This window comes from Vipera berus, assembly GCF_964194415.1.
Source record: "Vipera berus genome assembly, chromosome: 3".
Classification (NCBI taxonomy): domain Eukaryota; kingdom Metazoa; phylum Chordata; class Lepidosauria; order Squamata; family Viperidae; genus Vipera; species Vipera berus.
The window spans coordinates 43,546,323-43,562,510 of NC_138204.1; the positions used below are offsets into that span (position 1 = coordinate 43,546,323).

At 34.1% G+C, this 16,188-nt stretch overlaps 1 protein-coding gene and 1 long non-coding RNA gene across 2 annotated transcripts; one reads left to right on the forward strand and one right to left on the reverse strand.

Moving 5' to 3' along the window:
* Window positions 1-2,424: 2,424 nt before the first annotated feature.
* Window positions 2,425-10,276, forward strand: IL10 (interleukin 10). Its single transcript, XM_081325361.1, has 5 exons — window positions 2,425-2,687; window positions 3,514-3,576; window positions 4,652-4,801; window positions 7,801-7,866; window positions 9,654-10,276. The coding sequence occupies exons 1-5, from the start codon at window positions 2,541-2,543 to the stop codon at window positions 9,744-9,746; spliced, it is 519 nt and encodes a 172-aa protein (XP_081181487.1). The 5' UTR covers window positions 2,425-2,540; the 3' UTR covers window positions 9,747-10,276.
* LOC308666495 lies at window positions 4,810-8,077 on the reverse strand. The gene is made up of 3 exons (XR_014026144.1): window positions 7,712-8,077; window positions 5,575-5,704; window positions 4,810-4,881 (listed from the first exon to the last, which is right to left on the reverse strand). It is a non-coding gene; the product is annotated as an uncharacterized lncRNA (long non-coding RNA).
* Window positions 10,277-16,188: the final 5,912 nt, after the last annotated feature.

Here is a 16,188-nt window from a genome sequence, read left to right on the forward strand (position 1 = left end):
GGGATGATACGAGGTAAATGATGGGGGACTGACCAAATGGGGTTAAGGGGGGGGTTGAACCGGGAACTCTTTATAAGGGTTTATTTTGTGGAACAATATTAAGTCCTGTCTTGTATTCCTACAACCAAGCATGTCATAGTAAAGATTTCTTTTGGACTAAGATTTGGCTCCAAGAGTTTTGTCTTCCTAAGACGTGGTTTGGGGTGGGTCCTGACACCTCCATCAAGGGATGGATGTAGTGGATAAAAAAGACAAAACGGCAGCTGCAACTATTTGATCAACAACCCTCCCACACACACATATACACCTCCCCCTGCATATGTGTAATATGTTACATACACATAAAAAGTTAAAAAGACTTCAGTCAAGCAGTCTTTGATATTGTCTTAATCTATTTAACCTCCCCTACAGAATCCCCTGCCTTTACATAAGCAGAAAAGTGAGCATAAGATTTAAGTGGTGTTAATACTATTGTCATCTCCAGAACTCTTTCTCACGTGTTATTGTCCTTTCTTTTTAGATGCTCTTTAGACATCTGATGACTTCAGATAATATATACAAACTGTTTGTGTGATATAACATCACAGTGACAGTTATCTAAATGAAGATTCCTATTCCCAAAATTTACTCAAAAATGTGTTGGCTATCTAGCTCACATAGTTCAATTAAATTTAGTTATAGAACCATAGTTTTTATATAGTCCAAAATCATAACATTGCAAAGAGAAACATCTGACTAGAAAAGGTAAAGTCTGAATTATCTATTATTATTGCATGATTATATTAAATTAAAGTACCGATCTGAATTACAATCTTCTTTCAAAGAATTGGCTTTTGATGTTCTTTATTTACAGGATTCCTGTAAAGGGTTTAGACAGGATTGCTTATTTGTTTCCCCTACAGCCCTTCAAAAACAAAAAGATAGATTGTTTTTCAACAGAAAAAAACCCAAAGAGAAATAATAACTTCAATATGAAATAGAAGGCATTATGTTTCACCTCCAAAGGAAATAATGAACCAATGTAATAAAACATTATTCTCGATTATACAGAAAAGAAACGTGGTCTGGAGAAGGTGAAAGACTATTTACATATAACACTGATCATGAAATTTACAACTCAACAAAAAGGAAGCCATCAATAAGCCAATCACAGAGAAGAAGAAAAGAAACAAGATAGAAAATGAATTTGAAGGCCCATATTGTTTTTCTGAAACATAAGACTTTTAAAGAAATATTGATGAAATCTTTAACACAGGTAATGAATGAGATACAGTGGTAAAAATGTCAAGAGGTTTGTATTCCTTTTATTTGCAAAGAGGGAAGCATCCATCTTATTATACAAGCCTATCACTGTATTGAATGTAGATTATAAGCATTTTATGGCTATGCTTATAAAGTGGTTGAATGATCTCTTAACTGATCTACAGTTCAACCAGATCAGGCTGCATTTGTTCTGAAGAGATATCAGAGAGATAGCATCAAATATATTCTGAATGCAATGGATAATATGAACAAAAGAAAAAAACAATAATATGGGTCTCCACATGGAGACACAACATTTATAATAAACAAAAAGCCAAGAAAAAGGTAAATTTCTTTTTAATCACAAAAATTCATTACTGTGAAAAGGACATTTATTGGTAGTAGAGCATTGGCAAGGAAGTTATAGCAAGAGAATAAAATTTCAGAAATCAAATTGGCAAATCAAAAGCTAAATTATTTACAATAGAAACTATTTGGCAGGTCTTAACAAGATGACAAATCTACGCTTGCCAAGTGTGAGTATATTTCAGCTTTTTAGGGAAGGTGGTTGAGAAGGTAGTGACACTGCATCTTCAGAGGATCCTGGATGAAACAAGTCTAAAGATCTCTAAGAAAGACTATTACAGACTTGATGCAGGCTTACTGGTCTCAGTTTGAGGGAAGTAATAGTACAGATAGAATACTCAGTTGTTTCCAAGCCCACAAAAGGTACCCATATGCAGTCAATTGCTTTATCATTAACTTATTTTATTCAAATAAAACTTTGTTTATATTTAAATATATTTGGGGATTTTATGATGTTTGGGAAAATATTGGCTTTTTCCCAAAAATGCAGCCTGAGATTGATTTGCTTACCATTACTGGTAGGTTAGTAGGGGGGAAATAATTCAGTTAGGTTTATAGAGTTAGCAGAGATTTTTCTCATTACAATGACATTTACCTAAAGGAATAATAACACAATGGAAAGCGTATTTCCACCAAAGCCAAGATAGCATAAGCATTACCACAGATTTACAAGAAGCAAAATATGTTTTTTTTAAAAAAAAGTGGGGGGAGGTGGGAAATTTCTACTCCAATAAGCACTTTTAAAGGGAGTGGGGAAGGCTCAAAAATTTCTGATGGGAAGAAGCTGACATTTGGGGTTTAAGCACCATTATCCTGATGAAATCAGGAAGGAAACTACTGCTGCGCTGAGGTATAAATCAGGGGCCGATCAAGGTGATGGCAATCTAATTTTCAAAATCAAGTGAGTCTAGAAAGGAAGGGTCAGAAGAGAGATGAACTCATTGGTAGCATATATGCTGCTTTCGCTGGTTCTCAAGAATGCACATTCCCAGCTCATCAACTGTGGACACTTTTCAGACAACCTCCCTCTTAGACTCAGAGAGTTAAGAACCATATTTAACAAGATCAAGGATTATTTTGTGAGTATATTCATCTTTTGTTCTAGCTCTTTTCATCTAGAAATTTAGCAAGGGGGAAATGTATAATGCTACAAAGCAAAAGATGGTTGTGTTCTTTGTTGCTAACTACAAGTAATAAGTAGTCTGGCACATAATCCACCAAGAAATTTTATGCAGGCTCCAAGGAAGAAAATGACAAATGGACAACTTTCTAATATGTTTAATTTTTCATAATAAACAAATATGCATAGTATAATTGCATCTCAGATAAAATTGCTACAATGACTAACAATGTATATTTGAGGACTGGAATTGCTTATTGAAAGTATTGGAATAACATTTATTGTTTAATGTTACATTCATGCCAAAGTATGAAAAACATTTACCTTTGAAAATTAACTTTCAGTGTAGCTAGAAATATAGTACTATTTCTCTATTCTTCAGATGTTCATGAATGAAAATAAATAATAATATTTAATATTGTACTGGTAATATTAAAAAAGGTAAAAACCTTTGAAGGTAACTGAAATATATTAAATATACAAGAATTTTGAGCATCGTCTGTTAAATATCTTGCAATTTTAGCTACTATGCACAAAATGATGCAGTTTTAATGATAGCTTAGAGGAAAACAAAGAGATGAAAGATTGAAAATAGTGCCTAGTGTGTTTTAGCCAAATTTATTGAATAAGCCACATTTTACAATTTGAGGATTGATGGTATATAAATCACAAAATGGGTAAAGAAAAGACTTGGCTGTTAGGTGTTAGTAGCACATTCTTTTCTAAATTAAATTTAAGTTCAGTTTTTCTTCATTAATGTTTTCTTTTATTGCTTATTTTTATAGCAAGATAGAGATTCTGAGCTGGACACCATGCTATTAAAACAGGATCTGCTAGAAGATTTCAAGGTAAGATTTTAATTGCCTTCACCAGATTACTTGGAAAGAAGTGTAGGGGATCTGGAAAAAAAGTCTGGGATCATGGAACTATATTCTTGGCAGACTTAATTCTTTTTAGTGCACCTATCAAATGTCATAATGGAGGATTTTATATGAATCCGTAATAAAGTGAATTGAAAATAGTAAATGACATACAAATTGTATTTATTTATTTATTTATTTATTTCCTTATTTCCTTTTTCGCTTATTTATAGTACAGGGGAAAAATCATGCATTTATAAACTATTGTAGAAAAGTCAGTATTCACTCTACAGATGTCTGATAAACAATATTGAATAACATATCCAGAGTAACTCTTCGACACCTTGCTACTCAATATGTTTTATTTATTTCATGAATGGTAAAATTTGAAGGGAAGGATGGCCAAGCTTAACTTGTACATTCTTGCTCCTTAAAATCAGAAAAAGGATTGCTGCTGCTTTAAATAATTTGTTCTTAGGAGGTTCACACAATGTAGATCAAAGAAAGATTTTCTCATGAATTATAAAATAAATGTCTATAATTAAACTTTTAAAATAATTTTATATTTATTGAGATAGGAGAGAAAGAGAGAGAGAGAGAGAGAGAGAGAGAGAGAGAGAGAGAGAGAGAGAGAGAGAGAGAGAGAGAGAGAGAGAGAGAGAGAGAGAGAGAGAGAGAGAGAGAGAGAGAGAGAGAGAGAGAGAGAGAGAGAGAGAGATGATTTTGTGCCAGTTTGATGATGGAAACTCAATACAAAAAACTAATAAATTACCTGAAGGTTTCTTCAGTCTTTAGGGAGGAGGAGCTGTAAAAAGTTTGCTCCCCTTTTACAAGTCACATGAAAACTTTTTTTTCTGGTATCAGTTTCCAGTTCTGATTTATCAAGTGGCAAAAAAACCCTGTTTAAATATAACTTTAACATTTTCACTTGATCTTTTCCATCCATGGATTAGAGTCAAAGGATAGAGCAGTCCGTTATATTGCTAAACTAGAATAGAGTCAACAGGATATATGCAATTTCATCTTCATCTCGTACTATTATTGTTCTCTCCGATTCTTTTAGGGTTACTTCGGCTGCCAGTCAGTGGGAGAAATGATCCATTTTTATTTGGAAGATGTCTTACCCAAAGTAACTACAGACAACCCAGTAAAGCAGGATGTAGACTTCCTTGGAAATATGTTGCTAGATCTCAGAAAATTAATCAAACGCTGTGTAAGTATTTGTGGTTTCTTTCCTTGGCCACTCATTGTTTGGTTTGCTTTGTCTGCTTGCAGGGGGAAATCCTTGCAGAGCTAGAAACAAAGAATAAGATAGGTAAAACATGAGGCAGGGACTTGGGTATTAACACCAGTTTTGTGGTAAGCTATGTTTCGTTGTTTGGTTGCAGCTTTTTATACCATACTAGAGCAAAGATTTGATCTAGTTTCTAAATCAAAGATAACTGCAGAAATCTGGTGACACTGGGACTATGATAAATGTCTGGTCACTTTGAAAGACTACTTCTTCATGCAGAAATAGTGCATTTTATATCATTTTTTAAAAATCTGCACTACATCAGTCCACATTTTATGCCAAGAAAAATCTAAATTAGAGAAATGCCAAAATTATATAAGTCACATTCTGTGAATACACTGCTTCTACTATTTAAGCAAAAAAATTCTAGAAAGCTTTGATATTTTAGTGGCATTAATCCCAGAGCTCACATTAAAAACATTAAATTTTCTCAGCGCTGTGCCTAGCAATCTCTTCTGTACAGTGTTCTAGGCTACCCAAATTACGCTTGGCTATAGATATTAGGGGGAAGAAGGGATAAGGCTACTTTTAGAATATTTTGTTTAAAGCAGTAGAGACATAAAGCAGAGAAAGTAAATATTATGCTATTATATGTGAAATAATAGCTATTTCATCATCAGAGAATCTGTGGATTATACAATCTATATTAAGAACTGATATTCCCCTTAAATAACTATATATAAAATGCTTACCTAAAAGCAGCTGCTTCTACAGATTGTAAATGCAGAACTACATCTGGTGGAAATACTAGAATTGTTTTATGGCACTCTCCTTCCTACTGTGTCATCAGGTCACAGAATGACTCAGAATGTAAATGCAATTCTGTAAAGGAAGCCTTTGCTTAGCAGAATAGATGGGAAATACTTCTTTCTAGTCTTCAATTGAGGAAAAGGCATATTCATCAGCTTACACATGACAATAAGTCATTTCTAAGAACACAATGTTACAAATCGCCCTGGAGAGTCTCAGCACTTTCTGAGCTTGGTTGTTCGCTTTTAGATGTTTCATTACCTGACTAGGTAACAACAACCAAGCTCAGAAAGTATCAAGGACTCCACAGTTCAACCCTGAACCACAGTACATATATTCTCTTCTATTAGAACAATAGCCCTGCTGGATCACATGAAGATCAGAATTTTGTTTATCACAATGGCCAGTTGATTGTCTTTGGGGTGCTCATTTTGAGAAAAAAAAGTATCTTCACTACTGTTCACCTCCAACTGATATTTAAAGGTTGGAGGTAACAGTGGGTCTTCAAGACCAATAGCCCTTAGTAAGCCTTTGCCTGGGATGAAGGAAACAAAAAGGCCAAACAAAGCATTTATCCTATGAAACTAATTTAAGAGAAATGGAGTTAAAAGAGACAAATAATCAGATAAATGTTCATGCAAAATTAGGACATGCTTTGAAGATTGGGTTGCACTGGTAGATGCATAACTTTGGTATTTTGTTGTGTTGCATTATGATGCTATTAAGGTTTTCACACATTTCTATTAAGTTTTTAATGATGTTTCTAATTGTTGCTATCCAGTTAAGCATTCCAAGCCAGCAGCACGCAGATACAGTAAATAAAAAATAATCTATAAGATCCCTTTACATTTATTTATTCGGTAATTCAATGGAGGGTATGTTACTTTGAATATACATACCCCAGGAGTATCTTGAATAAAACAAATACAAAGGAACTAAGATTGTTGGTACATCCAATGTTCAGTTCATGTAAAATCATATTTACTCAAGTCTTTGCCTGTTGTTTGAATTTACTACATATACTCATGAAGCCCCCATTCACACATACTTGAAGCAATTTGTATTCTACATAAATTTTATAATACTATGACACATTATTATGACACATAATGTGTCATCTTTTTCTATGTGACAAGTGCACATACTGCTTTAACAGCTCTGTGGTAACAAGATCTTTTTTCAGTCATAGTGACCCAATTAGTGCTGCCCAATCTATTCTGCAGCATTTATTCTATGATAGGCAAAAAAAGAGCCATTGAAATAGAAAAAAATATAAGAGGTGGCCCAAAGCTGGTAAAAAGAATATAAATAATTTTCTTAACTTAAATACTGTATTTAGTGAGAAAGTTCCAAAAAAGACCCATACTCAATGCAATCAAGAAATATATGTTCCTTGACAGGAGAAATAGAGTCTTCTTTCGTTAATCTATCTCTGATTTTAAGGTCTTGAACTGGTTGGTTTTGGCATTGGGCTACCTATTCGTGAAATAAAAATATTTCAAGGACAAATATGTGTAACATGTAATTAGTCCTTAATCTGATTTAATTCTTATTTCCACTTCCCAGCAATGCCCGGGAAGAACTAGCTCAATTATGCACCAAGATAGAGTTAGCTGGTTCAGACAGTGGAATTAGGCAGAAATTTTTGTTAATGTGTTAAACTAAAACTTTATTATACTTAAAAGTGAAAAGATATTCTTTATATTTAAAGGAGAAAAATAAAAAGGAACAAGCATGGGATTGTAAAAGTGGGTAAAATAGTGAAATATTGTTTATTACTATATTTTAGTATAGTATAACCATACTATGTTATACTATGATACTATAGTATATTATTTCTATAACCTCTGGGCATTAAATGATATAAAGTGCAATTATTAATAACATGAAAAAGGAATGCATATATTTCCATGTTAAGTAGTTGTGCATAACTGATTACATATAAATTCTGGAGTTTTACATATAACCTCATCATCAAAGGAGGCATCTATCCTGGTTTATGGACCCTAGATGAGCACCACAGTGTGTATATGCAATATTCATTAATTATATATTTGTGTTCAAAGAACCTGCTTTCACCTGTACATCTTCCTTGCTCAACTGAGGCATGTAGCTGTGTCCTTTAGAGGTTTTGAAAGTGCTAATATTCATTTCTTTCCTTCTCACAGCACAGGTTTTTCATCTGTGAAAGGAAGAATAAAACAGTAAAGGCTATCAAAGATACATATGAAAAGGTATATTCCTGAATTATTACTTAACTTGCCTTATGAATCTCTGCAGTTCTAAGAAAACTTGTCTCTATCTTTGAGAATCTTTGTATGATGATGTGGTAAAGCCAAAGAAGAAGCTTGTTTGAACCCAAGTTTTGCATGAGAAGCCATCCTTAATATGGATCCTTTAGACCATTTTGGTGATAAATCAAAGAGAGGAATAAATAAGTTTCTCTCTCTCTCTCTCTCTCTCTCTCTCTCTCTCTCTCTCTCTCTCTCTCTCTCTCTCTCTCTCTCTCTCTCTCTCTCTCTCTCTCTCTCTCTCTCTCTCTCTCTCTCTCTCTTCTCTCTCTCTTTCTCTCTCTCCCTCCCTCCCTCCCTCCCTCCCCCCTCCCTCTCTCTCTCTCTCTCTCTCTCTCACACACACACACACACAGTACACATTGTGCTAGTGGTTTCAGAATTAAAATCTGAATCAAATAGCCCAAAGAGAAATTTCAAAACATTTAACAAAATATTCAGTTTATAAAGAATGCAGCTAAAAAGTGTTCTATAACCAGTCCACAAGTTTGAAGTTTAGAATTCCTTTCACCTATTGTATCTCATTCCAGTTCTTTACTGTCTGCTGGACAGAGGGACTATACGCATGATCCTTCTTACTCCAGCAGTTTGTGCTGAATATCTCAAATGATGTGCTCTGAACCCTTTTTCTTTTAATCACTTGTTCACTTTGTACATGAGGTATCTCCCATACTTGTGGGCTGCATAATGGTTGTTGTTTGAGGATCTATTTCTCTCTTTAAAACTTTCTCCTTTTTTAAAAAAAGTTCAAATCAAATATATGCTATTCTTTCCTTGAAAAATTAAAATAAGCTTTGGTCAACATTACCAGATAATATGAGAAGTAGAAGTAGTGTCTAGTGTTCTTGATGCCACTGCTTTTTGTGTTTCCAGTCTTGTTCCCCTTCTTTACTGCCCTCTTCTCATCCTGTTGCTCATTTTACCAGTAATAGTCAACATTGTTTTCAAAAGCAAATATTCCAAGTATAATAACAGCAATGAACATTTTTACAATATTTATTAATTATATTTATAGACCACCATTTTCACATTAACTCCAAACTGTTTACAATTATAAAAATGCATAAAATCTAAATTAAAACAATAGTTAACAAATGTCTATGGATTTTTTTCAGTCATCCAGGCCATAGTTGTCCCAAAGGAACATGAGGAAAGTGGACTTTCTTGTTTTCTTTCTTTGAAAACATTTTGCTTCTCAACCAAGCATTCTTCAAAGAAAAACAAGAAAGTCCAGTTGCCTTGTGAAAAAGCATCTTTGGGACAATAGTTAACAAAGTGACATAAAAATGAGAAACCACAAATACAACCCTAGCAGATTCCTAGCTTCAAAGCAACAACAATTAGATCTCAAAAGATCTATGAACATTCCATCTTCACAGCTTTATGATATGATTAAAGAATAGGGCTGAACAAATATCTGTTGGGGTGGACTGTTTCACAAGGGGGAACCAGAAACAACATTTCTCCTAAGCCCCTATTCCCTTTACTTCCATTATCTGGGCTACATAATTATTCTTACCCAGAACAAAAAATGGGGTACATCAGTGCTACATGTAGCAGGTGCTCTTGAAATTATCAGGAACCCAATAATTGTAAGAGTTTAAAGATTAAAACTAGTACATATACTGAATTGTATGCAGAAAGCTAGGCAATGCAACTCCTACAACAAATTATATTAATAGTACTATGGTATTAGCAATAATATTGTAATTATTTTTCTTTCTCATCAGCTGCAAGACAAAGGGATCTACAAGGCAATAGGAGAATTTGATATTTTTGTTGACTACATTGAACAATATCTTATCACAAAGTTGAAAAACTGAATATTTTTCATAGCTGGGAAACTTACTTTATAAATGAAAAATGGAAATTTGTCTTTTGCAAACAGTGCTCTGGAAAAATCAATGAAAATGCATGATAGTATACTAAATTTTTAACTTAAAATGTATTTATTAATTCATATACCTCAGTTTTATCTATGTTTTAAATGAAAATTTGTCACATAATTTATTGATTGATGTGTTTACATAGGACATTATTTGCCTTTTGTTTTCCTTACGGCTAGATTGTTTAAAACTAAATTGTTCTAAAAAAATAAGTAGAAATAAGAACTTCTACTATTTTCTTATACTTTAATTCAATGTTTTTATTTAAATCTCAGCTTTGTGATCTGCAGCTTAGAAAAAACTGTACAGCTTTAAACATGAGTTGTTTGTCAGACCACTATTTAAAAAAACAAACATGAATGGATATGCTGGCATATCCGTAGGATTGTATCCAACAGTGCCTTCGCCTGCTGGAAGATTTGTATCAGTAGAATGAAGGAAAGGACTATTTACTCCCCATATTTGCAATTCCCACCTTCTCAGTTGTGCTCCAGAGTTTTGACATACTTTTCAAAAGCATATGAGATATTTCACAGGGGACTACAGAAAGCGGAGCAAGTTAAACAAAATTTGCATTTCTTCCAGTTCTGCTAAAAAGCCTTTATAGAATCAATCAGTTTTGCTTCTTTGATTTCTGAGAGTTCATTGTTCCACTGCTATGCACTGAAATCTGCTTTGCAAACACTTCTGTACCTATCCTTACTAAATGAATTTTAAATTCTACTTACAAAATTATTTTCTCAAGCATAATATTTGCCTTTAGATTTTGTCAGGCTCTTTCAAGCCTTTTGATTTACTTACAATGCAAAGTTTAACAGATATATTACCTTCACTGTGTAAGAATTGTGAACTGCTTTTTTTTAATTGAAGGAAAAATAACATTCTTAAAAGCCATGAACGAAAATAAAATTCATTATGTTAAAATTCAGGACCTCCAACTAGCTATGCTAAAATTACACATGCAAGTTAGCAGGCTTTAATGAATGGATGGTTATAGAGAAGGTTATTCCTCCAATATCAGAACATCAGCTCATCATATATTAAGTGTTTCTTGAGGACCATGATTACAGGTAGTTCTCGACTTACGACCACAAGTAAGCCCAGAATTTCTGTTGCTAAGTGAAAAAATAAATGAATCTGGCTCCCCATTGACTTTGCTTGTCAGAAAGTACAAAAGATGATCACATGAACCTGGGACACTGCAAATGTGATAAATATGAATCAGTTGTCAAATGTGTGAATGTAAATCATGTGATCATGGGAATGCTGCAACGTTCATAAGTGTGAAAAATGGTCATAAGTCATTTTTTTCAGTGACATTGTAACTTCAAACAGTCACTAAATGAACTGTTGTGAATCGAGGACTGCCTTTACTGTAATTTGGTAATCAAGAGCTTTCTAGCTCTTTTTTGAGAAAAAAAAATCAAATATTCATCCCTCATCACAATACTTCCTTGGTCGTAAATTAGTCATTTAAACATATCACTAACCAAAGTCTTTTTCCCTCCTAAAATAATTCTTATTACCCGTGGCTAAAAGGAAATGTGCACATTTTTGCTTATATTCAAAACATTCTGAAGTGATGAATAGAAAGAAATTCTCTCAGTTCCTGGATCCTACTGATAGTATCTTGTATGGTGCAATTGAGAAAAATGCAAATTGTTATAAAAAGATTTTGCTAAATAATCTGTGATCTTTGACATGGTATATAAAAGAATACGCACTTTGTATATTTTAACACAGAAGATACAATATTTGTATCTTGAGTAGATGAATCTTTGACTATTTTTGTCATTTTTTAAAAAAATAAAATTGCACTGCTCTTATTTCTTTGCCAACTGTTGTATTCATCAGCTACACTATGGGATATTGCCAGGATAAAATAGAGAAATCAAGAAAGATTTAAAAAAATAGATGTTTAAAAAACTATTGATATGGGTGATTTAACATAAAGGAAAAATTCTTCTCAATATTTTTAAGTTCTGATAGTAAGGACAATTTGATAGTGAAACCAATTATTAGCAAAATTATTTCTTCTATTAGATGTGACCCCATAGAAATTATATTTGTCTGGAATACTTTAGATTGGATTTCTGCATTAAGCAAAGCATGGGACTACATCAGTGGTTCTTAAACTGTTTGACCCAATCACTTTTTCCCATTTCAAATAATGTCACTATCCCAACAGAAACAAAAAAATATCAAAGACTGTTGTTTTCTGCGTCATCAGCAACCATCTTAGGAAACAGGAGAAGAGGAGAAAAGACATGATCATAGGACCAGAGTGGCTGATAATTGTTGAGTTAATCAATTATGGAAAAGGGTACCTCTCTGTCAGAAAAAAAGCTAATCTTCATTTATCATATTTCTAGTGATTTATGATTTATCTAAAAAAAAACACCTTCCCTAGAACATTTCACTATTGGGAAGTAGCCAGTACATAGAAACATTGTGTTTATGTTTTGAAAGTTGGGTTATTCTTTCCTTAGTCAGCCTTCCTTGTGTTTGAAAAAAACCTATCTATTGACACTGGGAAGCTTTACAGTGTCCCAGTCTTGAGAGAGATGGCATGACTAAATTTAAAGTAAAATTGATTATATTGTACATCCTACAATTCATAAAAGAATGTGAGTCAAAAACCACAATATAGTGTGAGCTTCAGAAGGGAGGATATAACTATGACTCTGATGATCATAATCAAAATCCAAAATTGCATAACTCAGGAGACTAAAAGTTTGTGATTGTGAACCATGGTGATGCCTAATATGAATCATTTCACTATAATTTGTCAGTGTTTGTGTTATTTCTGGGATAAAATCCAGGCCCAAAGGCCATAGATGAAGCAGACACATTATTCTCTGAAAATATATACAGCTTTTTCTCTGTTACGTTAAATAGACACAAATTTCTAAATTTTTCCATAAGGAATAAAGACAAATAGTAAGTAATAAGAATCATTTGAGTAGACTGTCAGAGATATCTGAGAAAAAGAACATTGCATAAGAATATACAAAGATTTCACAGGGCCTATTTTTCCACAGCACAATAATTTTATTTCAATAACTTATTTACAGTATCTGTGAGAAATCTGGTATCCAAATCTTAGATAAATCCAGACTATTCATGGATCTCCTTATTCAGGTTTAGCAGTAGACATGCATATTAGCTGTAAGATGGCATGGAAGGCTATTTTCTTTCATCTTGCTGAATTGGCCACTCCAAAATATGTTTGTTGTTTCTATTATTAGTAGCAGTCTAGCAATGTACTCTTTTTTACTTCCAGGGAACACAAAAGAATAAATGAAGGGGGGGAAAGCACAAAAAGAATGAAAACAATCTCCAGTTTAAAAAAATCAATAAAATAGGTGCTAATAAAACCATCATAAGAATAATATAATCAAATCAGTAAACATGTGTAGATAGATTAGATAGATCAGCAATCCCCAATCTTGCTGGCTCCACAGACTGTCAACTGGGGTGGGCGAGTGGGGGGAGGGGCTCAGGGTGGTAGTGGTTTTGTGCACCCAACCTAGATCCTGTACATGTGCAAATGAAGGTTTGCACGCTCACCCACCGCTTGCATGGCCCAGTTCCCAACAGGCCATGGACTGGTTGGAGATCCCTGAGATACATGATATAGATAGATAGATAGATAGATAGATAGATAGATAGATAGATAGATAGATAGATAGATAGATAGATAGATAGATAGACAGACAGACAGACAGACAGACAGACAGACAGACAGACAGACAGACAGACAGACAGACAGACAGACAGACAGACAGACAGACAGTCTGGTCTTAAGTAGAGTAAATGCCTAAGTTAAATATGCATTCCATTATTTAAACAAACCAGGATTTGTGGAGAAATTTCCCTAATTGCAGCCCTGCAACTGAGAATGCTGTATTATTTCTGCATAATGGAAATGGCTAGGAAGGGCTGCTGTTTTGTTAGAGCTCAATGAAGCCAAACTTGTATGAACCAATTCAAAGCAATGTTTTTGAAACACAACATTTTGTGACTCTTTGTACCAGACTACACTAGCACTGGGCAAAGGGGATGGAATATTTTCTATTAGGAGGGCTCTGGGCAGACTTCCAATCTTAATGCAATTTCAGTATGCATTAATAGAAACATATTGTGTCATTGTAAATCCTACTTCAATGTTATTCTGCTTCCATCTATTTTTTTATCTGAACAGTTTTCAGTTCTGGATTCTGCATTATAAGAAAGAGAATCAGATCAAATGGCTTGATAGGATGGCAGCAAAGAGATAGGAAAACAGGTCTTATGAGGAAAGGCTAAAGAAATGGTATGTTCAATGCTGAGAAACCTGAGCATGGGATAATTAAATACTATTACGAGTTCTAGATATATGTATAAATATTCTATCTACAGATTCTGTTAAAAAATTGCTGAACTGAGTTGTTCACAACTGAACCATCAATTTGAACTGGATGCCTAGTAATCATGTTGGATAATTTGGATGCAAATATATTTTTTCCAAATGGATTGGGACAATCCAAATCAAATTTCCCTCTTAAATATCCCAATCTAATGTGGTCATATTTTTAATCAGTTCAAATGCTTAACTAAAAAAAACCCAGGTTTTTCAAACCACATTGATTTAAACTGGATTTTGCACAGACCCATAGAATTCAAAGGTCCCACTGTGACACATTTCAAATGCCTGAAATGCTGTCACATACATTAAAATTCTATTTTCTGCTGACCTACATGTCCTCTGTTGCTCTTGGTTTACTCAAATTAACCATATTTTCAACTGTGTGGGTTTAAAAGACATGGCCTGATAATGACATGACTGCTCACTGTGAAAAGAGGAGGACAGCTGGTTTCCTACTAAGTGAGAAGAAGCTAGTTCAGATAATCTAGAAGGCAGAAAAAACTCATCATCATGTTACATATGATCGTGCAGCCTACTTCTAGGCTATTGCAAATGTTTACCAATGCTTTTACAATCCCATTGCTATGGAGAAATTTCAGAGGTTGCCTCTATGTTAGAGGCACCTTCAAGGCTTCAAGACGATTGTGGCTCCCCAAAAGTGTTAGCTCTTGTCTCAAAGCCCTTCCTAAACTTCTTACTGCACTGAAATATTAACGTGGCAGTTTATGTAATAGACACTTGACATTTGAAAATTACATAAGGAATTGGCACTTTTAAAAATTAATTAACTAATTCATTATGGCTCCTTTGAATCAGTATTGACCCTTTGGTGACTGCCCGGACAAGTCCCTGCAGTTTTTTTGGCAAGTTTTCAGAAGTCATTTTCCACTGTATCTTTTCATGGGCTGAGAGAGATTGACCAGCCCAAGGTCACCCAGCTGGCTTTGTGCCTAAAATGGGACTAGAGCTCACAGTCTCCCAGTTTCCAGCCTGATGCTTTAACCACTACAACAAACAGGCTTCCAAATTAGAATTAGAATTAATTTTAATTAAATTACAGAAAATTAGAAATACTGCTAGCTGTGCCTTCTTGCAGCTCTGCAGCTCTTTTCACTGCTCCAAACTGTGCACTCCTACAGCATGCAGTTGTTTGAGAATTTGTTGAGATGGAGGGAGAGTTTATGCCTCATTCAACCATATTTCTATGCATCGTGTTTCATTTCTTTGTGTTTCTTTGCATACTGCAAATATTATTAGGGATTGGCTGTCAAATCTCTGTAGTGGTATTATAACTGCATGGTAAGACACAAAAGAAAAAAAACCAATAGTACTTCCTTACACAACCATGATTTTGTTAACAAGTATGTTAAATGAAAAGGAGCTGGGTGCTGGCTGGTTTGGAGGTTGTTTGAGGGGGTACTTCATTTGTTGGAACTTCGACTGAGTGACCTGTCATTTGCAAATTTGATGAGTACCCATTCTATCTCCTCATCTAAATCATTTATGAAGATGTTGAATAGTACTGGGCCATGACTGAACCTTGAGGTACCCTACTACATGCTTCCCTCCATGCACGGAATACAGAATACAGAATAACAAAATTGGAGTTCTTCTATCTAGTCCAATCTCTGCTCAACCATTCTGGACAAATGGCTATCTAGTCTCTTTTTTGGACTAGCCAGTGAGTGTGGTTGATCAGCTAATTGCGAATCATCTGGTGGTGGTACTTACCTATCCCACATTGTTATATCTTACCAAGAAGTAATTTGTACTCTGCTTTGTTAAGTGCCTAATTGAAGTCCAGGTATATTATGTCCACAGTATTTCATTGATCAACTAATTTAGATACTTTATCAAAAAAAGGCAATAAAGTTTGTTTGGCATGATCTGTTTTTAACAAACCCATACTGATAATTACCTTGTTTCTTTCTAGGTGCTCACAAACCATCAGCTTAATTATCTTTTCCAGGA

Bases quoted from the DNA above. Each gene is read 5' to 3' on its own strand.
- IL10 (XM_081325361.1), top strand. From the start codon at position 2,541: ATGAACTCATTGGTAGCATATATGCTGCTTTCGCTGGTTCTCAAGAAT. The intron at 3,577-4,651 runs GTAAGATTTTAA...CGATTCTTTTAG, and splicing joins ATCTGCTAGAAGATTTCAAG to GGTTACTTCGGCTGCCAGTC. The intron at 4,802-7,800 runs GTAAGTATTTGT...TCCTTCTCACAG, and splicing joins GAAAATTAATCAAACGCTGT to CACAGGTTTTTCATCTGTGA.